The 8,338-nt window shown below is 35.6% G+C and overlaps 1 protein-coding gene across 1 annotated transcript in view; it reads left to right on the top strand.

Moving 5' to 3' along the window:
- Window positions 1–3,270: 3,270 nt before the first annotated feature.
- Window positions 3,271–8,338, top strand: part of LOC104613987 (calcineurin-binding protein cabin-1-like) — a gene marked incomplete at both ends in the record, with an annotated part of 52,962 nt that continues 47,894 nt past the window's right edge. Inside the window, 6 exon segments of the mRNA XM_010290404.1 lie at window positions 3,271–3,363; window positions 3,699–3,812; window positions 3,988–4,122; window positions 4,382–4,562; window positions 5,507–5,636; window positions 7,355–7,504. Of these exon segments, the coding sequence (XP_010288706.1) occupies window positions 3,271–3,363; window positions 3,699–3,812; window positions 3,988–4,122; window positions 4,382–4,562; window positions 5,507–5,636; window positions 7,355–7,504 (803 nt within the window).

Here is an 8,338-nt window from a genome sequence, read left to right as displayed (position 1 = left end):
TTGGCCCTGCCCCTGCGCAGGCCGTCGGTGAGGGCTGCGAGAGCCTGGCCCGCCGCGGCGGGGCCTCGCCTGCTTCCCTCCACAGAGCCACGGTCAGAGGCAAGCGTGGGCTCTCTCCCTCCCCCGCCTCCTCCCGGCCCTTTGTGCCACCCTGTGGGAAGTGGAGCCTGGCAAGCGGCGTGAGAGGCGTCCCTGCTCCTCTTGGTGGAAAGTTACCGTATTTCGGTAAAAACGGCTTTTGCTAAAATGCGGCGGAGGTGATCTTTGCAATGTTAAAGACAAAAACCCAAAACAAAACAAAAATAGATTTTTTTTTTTTTAACAAATGTGTATTTGCAGTGTATGGATCCCAAGTGTAGCAACAATAACAAAGGCCAGGAAAGCCCAAGTCACTCCCTTTGTTTCTTATTTTGAAGTTGAGAATCACACAACCTCTGCGAACAAGAGCTGATATTTGAAATTTTTACTTGAGTTTTAAGCTACAAAGATAAAGGGAGATAAGAATTTGAAGGCAAAATGCTTTAAAGATGTATTATTACCTTTTCAGGATGTGCTTACCTGTCATAGCTACGGGTTTACAACTGAGACACTCTTGTAACTGAAAAAATTCAAACCGGTTTGTAGTACTTTATGTTAAAGACTAATTCTTTTTTTCCTCCCTAATTGATGTAATTCCTCTGAAAGTGCTTGTAGTGATACACTTAATTCCTAGATGTTATGACACTGTTGTAACTCAGTCCACAGATAAGTTTGCAACCATGTACAGTACCCGGTTTAAAAAAAACAACCACAAAACAACCCCCCTGCCTGCCTGACACACAGTATAAAAGCTGTGTGGAGGCAATATCCTTCTGTTTTTCAAAAGCATTACACTGTTCTGTTCAGTTATGCTCTCTCAACTTGTGAACACCAGAGAGGAGAAGTGCTAACTATTTGTTACAAACTTTATGTCCAAATAAAAAGTAGAATTAAAATTGTTTCCCCACCTTTTATGTAGTTTCAGTTTCACTGGCAGTCTTAACCATGGAAGTAAACTCTTGATTGTAGTCTGTGTCCTGTCGACATCCTCTGCCACCTTAGGCAAGATTATGTGGATTCAGTAAAACACGTGAGCATATTTCTGAATATAGGCATATCTGTAAGTGAACTTAAAACCACTACATTTATATATGTAATTGGTTTGGGATCTTACTTATTTAGATGTCATAAGTATATGCACTTTCTGTCAAAACCTGGGGCGTTCAATATTTCTGAAAGAGATTACCATTAATCTCTGTGCATATATTTTCTCCATATGCAAAGTAGGCAAGGAATCCTTGTCTTGAAAGAGATTTGAGGTCTTATTAATGTTTATTTAGTGACTTAAGGAGAAGAGTGCTGTATTGCTATGCAGTTGTCAGTCTGGTTTATCTGCAAGTGAGGAAAGTAAGTGGTGCATGGGCAAGCAAAATACCATTGCTGCATGAATGAAATTCCTGTCAAAGCATTATTTTCTCTACATGCAGAACTAATCATGATGATGTTTGCATTAATTCAGCTTATAGGTTAAAACTCCCACTGCTTCCTGCTGTGGTTAATTTGGGACTTACTTTCTATTAATGTAGTCTTCAATATTAAAGACTGTTTTTAGCCTGTCTTGCATGTGTCATCTTTTTGTTTGAGTTGATGGGAAGATCTTATCATATAGCAGTGGAGCTTTTCTAAAAAAGCAGCACAGAAGTCTTACATATTTTTTGCCTTTACTAACATAATGTTTCAAGCAGCTAATAGAATACAAATTACGCGTTTAGTTATGAGGAAGTACGATTTACAGATTATAAATCTGTATTTTCCCCTTTAAACTTTTTATCAGTGGTAGAAAGACTGGAAATATCAGTATCCTTCCGTGAGAATGAAGAAACAGTAGTTAGGAAAAGCTCAGTTTCTTTTTTTTGTATAAATCTAATAGATCTAAGTGCATATGCAGTAGCTATAACTTGGTTTTGCATTAGAGGCAGTCTGTAGAAGTCAGTCAACATACTCAGAAAAGACAGCTGTTTTATAAACACTGGTTCTGTTCTAGCAGGGATAGCACTAAAGAAAACATTTTTTATCAGAGGAATTTCCAGGCACAGGCAGCATTTTGAGCAATGGGTTGACTAGCCACTAGCCACTGCCTGCTGCAGAGGCAATCTTACACAGATAGCCTTCCATTTTTTTTTCGTTTCCTGTTCTGTTAATATTCATAAGCGCTGTGGTTTCTAGACATGAAAGAGCACTCTGGTTTGTGCTATAGATAAAAGGTGCAGGAAAACTTCCATAATTTTTTTTTTTAAGTAACTGAAGATAAACTCATAAGCTATCATGATTCATGCTCATAAAATGTCAGAGTATTCAAGAAGGTTTTTTGAGTTTAGCTTCTATCATTAAAGGGATTAATATTGTAATGTTGTTAATATAATGTATGTTCATTAAATATTATACAGTAACCTTATAGCTGTAATTACATTGCCAATACTTCCACTCCCCCCTCATTGCCAGGACTAGAGTCTTGAAAGCCATCCTGAAGTAATGAATATGCTTAACTTCGTATTTTATTCTCTGTCCCTAGTTAAAATTCACTTTAATGTTACTGTTCCTATGTGGTAGGGCAGTTTATCTCTTGGCATGGGGTGGTGGGTGGTGACATAAAATTATTGACATATTGATTAAAGTATTCTCAGCCTGTCCTTTACTTCTGAATGCTTTCTTTATAGACAGAATAAATACTCTAATCCTGTTTGCTTTCCAGACCTGTTTGTATTTGGCTGTTCCTGCTAATCCTGGAGAAAGACAGTGTGAATAGCTGTGAACATGGTAAGGGCTTGCTGAGATCGATTTTGAGATGTTTTGGTAGAAATAAAATTGAAAATTTTCTCTTTCCCCAGAACTAAGAATAAATTGTCATAATGAGAATATTGGCTTTGAAGTGATTGTAGTTAGTGGTAAATTTAAGAATTTGAAAAAAATCACTGTGATGCATGCATCTATTCTAGGGAAGCTGCTGCTTGCAAGACACTTGAAATTTTGTTTTTTCATCTGATTTTGGAGGAGAAATGGTTTGGATATTTTATTATTTGCATAGTTATTGATGACTAAATTCATTATAGTTATTGCAACTTTATGTAGAGATCTCTTAGTATTGTCCATTTACCAAGTAAAGTTAAAAAAAAAAGAAAAATCCAGTTTGCAAGGGAAACTGTAACACATATAGATGTAATGTTTCTTGTCGCGACTCGACTGTCGTTCTAGATTCGAATAGCAGCACTGAATGCCAGCTCCACAATTGAGGATGACTATGAAGGTACCTTCAAAAGTCATAAGACACAGACAAAGGAAGCTCAAGTAAGTAAACCCACAATTTTCTTAATGAAGTTTTGTCTTGATGAGAGTTTTGTCCTCTCCTGCAGGAATTGTTCAACGGTAATTTGTCTTTAAGAAAGTTGTGTTACTATCTTATCTCTTGAACCCTCCTTTAAGAAGCTAAAACTTCACTCAAATGAGTTGTATTAGGTCAGTAAGGCCTAATGTTCTGCTATACAGTCTGGATGTGGACTGCTATATAGCAGAAAGTATTAAAAGTGTGAAACCACTGATATTCATAATAAATATAAGTATATTGGCATACATATATTTAATAAAGTTGCCTGCAAAATAGGTTCTAATTTTTTAAACCACAGGAAGCAGAAGCTTTTGCTTTGTACCACAAAGCTTTGGACCTTCAGAAACATGACCGATTTGAAGAATCTGCTAAAGCTTATCATGAGCTACTTGAGATTCGTCTTCTGCGAGAGGTCAGTGACCTTGAGAGAATGAAACTCTAGAAGCTATTTTTCTTGTATCTTGTATTACTTCATTTCTTATTGGCTAATTAGAAATAATCAGTGTTATAAACTGGCAAGTTGTTTGCTGTTCTTTTTACTTGTCTAATTCCTAATGCCCACGTTGTATTTATTTTATCATTTCTAGGCAGTTCTTTCTGGTGATGAGAAAGAAGGGCTGAAACATCCAGGCTTGATGTTAAAATATTCCACCTATAAAAACCTAGCACAACTGGCAGCACAACGGGATGACTTGGAGACAGCCATGGAGTTTTATTTGGAGGTACAGTGCAGCTGAAATAAAACACTGGAGCCGGAATGTTTGCAAAAACTTGCGAAAATATAGACGTACACCTTTCAGCATACATCATTTGAATGTATGTCTGAATTGTGTGTACTTTCTGACCTTGTATGCGATATAACTGGTGCACCGTTCAGTGGTGACCCTGCTGAAAACTAAAGCACTGTCAGTCTATAATGGCTGTAGAAAAGTGCATATACATGTCTGAAGTGTGAATAATGTTGTTTGTTATGCTTTCTAGGCTGTAATGCTAGACTCTACTGATGTCAACCTGTGGTATAAAATTGGTCGCGTGGCGATAAAACTAATCCGTCTACCTTTGGCTCGTCATGCTTTTGAAGAAGGTCTCAGGTGTAATCCTGATCACTGGCCTTGTTTAGATAACCTTATCACAATCCTGTACACACTCAGTGACTACACAAGTAAGTACAGTACACCAAAAAAATTCTGAAGATATGTGTAATTTTACATATCAATAAAAATTATAATGATGCAGTCATATAGGAGAAAGCGGACCTTCTGTAAGCAGTGCATTATGGTATGATAGAGGCTTTTACTTCATGATTGAGATTTTTTTTATTTCATGAACATATGATGGCTTGTATCAGTTCTGGTTACCCTAAAAATAAAGGCCTGTGGTCTCTTAGAGCCTCTGCGAGAAGTTTTCATGTAGACTGTTCTCCTGCCTTTCAGTGCATATTGATTTTGCCTTTCTAGTAATTTTCAACTGTGTAGTTCCAGGATTTGGGTATAAAATGACAGTCTAGTTCATAGCCTAGTATAATTAATTGTAGTTACAGCAGTTGATAGAACACACCCTAAGATTTTACATTTGAGTAATACCTGGTGGATGAACTGATTCCAAGAAAGTTTGGGAGAGAAGTTGCAAGATGGCAGAAATTTTGAATATGATCCCTTAGGTTTGTTCTACTGGGATGGTCCTAATTCTCTTCACATAATTGCCCATGCGAGCAAAAACCTGGTGGGATGCATTGCTTTTTACACTGATGGAATCTGCAGTTAAGATATTTGATAACATGAAAATGGTGAATGATTATGAATCTGCTTTATGATTCTAATTTCTTCTGTGCAGGAGTGGAGTCTTGAAAGAAAGTAAAAGATGTACTGCAAAAATCATTTAAACAAAATTAATGATATTCTTTTTCTGGATATAATACTTGGGAAGACATAATAGGTTGTTTTAACTGTATGCATGTAGTTATTTGACAAGTTATAAAGCTATTGGTCTAATTTATGTAAATGTCATTTTTAGTTGGAATTTGGTGGTGTATATGAAGCCCAGAAATGGGAGATTTTGAATGAACCAAAGCAGCGATTGACCACTTGATTTCTATTTCTCTGTCAGCATGTTTGTACTTTATCTGCAAAGCTCTGGAAAAAGACTGTCTATATAGCAAAGGATTGGTTCTGAAGGAGAAGATCTTTGAGGAGCAGCCTTGTCTCCGGAAAGATTCCTTAAGGATGTTCCTCAAATGGTGAATGTCATTTTATAGTATATACTGCATTTGGAGTGCAAATTTTGCGTTTGGGGTAGTTCAGAAAAGTTGGTGAGATATAATGCCTTAAACTATAACGGTATCTTGCTGACCTGCCTTCTAAATAGTAAATCAATGTTAAGTGTTGGTGCTGCTATAGAATGTTCTCCAGTAATTACTTTTGGAGGGAGGTAGAAAGCGGTAAAAAAATCTATTTGCTGCTGCTCACTTATTTTCATACCTAAATCATTTGTAATCATCTTCCTTTGTTTTATTTTACTTATTTGCAGCTGATATCTGCAGTATTCATTTTAGTTTTCTTTTCCTAATTAACAAAACCAACCAAAGAAAACCCCCAAACCTTCACATATTACTGCTTTTCCAAGTAGTTACAAATTTGAGACTTGATACAATTTTCTCGTATCAGTAGGTTTCAGGGAGTCTTACTGATTTTTATTGACAAATGAATACAGTCAGAAGACTGTATGTTTCATTAGTACCTGAGATGCAGAAATTCTTAGTTTGTTAAGCTTTCAGACCACTGCAACTCTGAAAATATTTTGCAATACTGTGTTTGAGATTTTAGTCCTTTATTATTACTTTTTTTTTATTGCAGCATGTAAAATTTTTTGGTGTTTGGTGTCATGTAGCTCTGCAAAGTAGACAACTGTCTCATTTCTGTGTGGATTTTATAGTATGAATGGGCAGGAAGAAAGTGGGAAAAGAAAGTACAAGTCTGTACAATTTACAGGATCTGTCTAATTTAACTGACCATTCACCATCAGAGCTGCTTCTGATACTGTAATATGTTGCTGTGATGGTCAGTAGAATTCAAGAAAGAAGTTAAGTTTTTAGTTTAATTATAGTTCAATCTTACCGAATATAGTAATCACTGCATGTGCAGATAACATCAGAACCCTATATAAGTTGTATGTGGTAAATGGAAGTGAAGTATGCATCCTTAAGTTATGCAATAAATCAGTTAAAAACATGTTTAACATTTTAGACTACTATAAAATGCAGAGTACTTAGTAGATATAGAAGAGAAAGGATAACTTAAATTTTAAGGCTCTAGGATTCTATGTATAGCAGTAGATGTTTAACAGAAAGTCCTGTTTAGTTGTAGAAACCCTGATTTATTAAGCTGCCTTAGGTCTGGCTCTTAAAATCAGTTACATGCTGAATTAAGGCAGGGCTTTTAGCCACTTGTTTTTTGTTTCTGGATTGTGATATCTCTGAAAAAGTGGATTATTTTTCACTTTCAAAAATTCAATCCTAGACTCAGACTATACAAGACAATTTTCAACTTCAAGTTTTATTTGTGATGACATGAATTCCTCAAAATAGCACTTCAGAATGAAAAGAATTTCATTTCAGCCATACAATTTTTTTCTGAACCAAAAACTTCTGTCCCAGAAAGAAAACAAAACCTCCTGCTTTGCTTTCATTTCTCAGTGTTTGGAAAACAGAATAGGACAATCTACCTTTATGTTTTGATTTTTAAGGCAGAACAAAGATTTTGGATGGTGAACACTTCTATATGCGTGTTACATAATTTGTAAAATAATGTTATTTGAATGCTTGTTTTAACACTGTGTATTTTTGCTACATTGTAGGAAGATATAAAATTAATCTCCCCAGGCTTCTAAAAAACCTAAACAACAAAAAAACCAATAAACAAACACTTTAACTTGCCTTCATTTCTTATTATTTCTTAGTGACATGTCTATCCATAATGTAAATGTGAGTGCAGCTGAAACAGGAAGAATCATAGGTGAAGCACTGGAGCTACGTAAGAAGAGACAAGCTTTGCTAGTGCGTGACCGAGAACCAGACCTCAGACTGGTCCAGCCGATTCCCTTTTTCACGTACGTCTTTGTATTTTCTCTTTTTAAAAGGTTTCTCTGAAGCTACTTTTGCTGACAACTGTGTTGCATTTCGGATTTCTTCGGAACATTTTTTTTCTTGTAAAAACAAACAAACAAACTCCTCAGTGTTTTCATATTTAATGAGTTTATACGTGGGTTTAGTGTGCTTATGATTTTAGCATAAACCCCATATCTATCAGTTTTCGACCTTTGAATTAAAACCGGTGATATATATATAAAAAAAAAAAACTTAACTAAGAAGAATTTGGCAGCCATTCTAACTGTATTATTGAATTTTTAATATATGGCTATTTTGTATATGAACTTCAAAGTAAGTTTTAGTTTTTAAAAGATGTTTTTACTATTGGGATAATGGAAACTCAGAAACAAACGACAGTTCTTTATTTGCAGCAAGATACAAGGATACTAGTAAGTTGTTATATATGTCTTTATTAAGGCATAAAGGATTGGGTTTTGCTTTGGTTTTTTTATTGCACATATTTTTCTGGAATGTTAATGGACTCTCCATGTACATCCTATTGCAGAGAAGTTGCTTGTACTTGTGGGTAAGGGTGAGATTTTTTTAAATATTTGTTGATTGAATACAGAACCTAAAAAAGGTTCCTTTGACACTACTTTTTTTAGGTTTTAGTATAGAGCAATTTCCTCAGCATCTGCTGCATAGACTTTTTTTTTGTTAGAGACGTTTTTTGAGATCAGGCACTTTATTGACTCCCATTTCCTTCCTACTGCAACCATGTCACCAGTTTCCTCTGAAAACTTTTACCTGCTGCCACATTTTGTTCTTGTTTTTGTAAGTGGTGTATTCTAGAA

Source organism: Phaethon lepturus, unplaced genomic scaffold, assembly GCF_000687285.1.
Source record: "Phaethon lepturus isolate BGI_N335 unplaced genomic scaffold, ASM68728v1 scaffold15727, whole genome shotgun sequence".
NCBI classification, from domain to species: domain Eukaryota; kingdom Metazoa; phylum Chordata; class Aves; order Phaethontiformes; family Phaethontidae; genus Phaethon; species Phaethon lepturus.
Note: the sequence above shows the minus strand (reverse complement) of the source record. Positions and strands in the feature narration are given on the sequence as shown.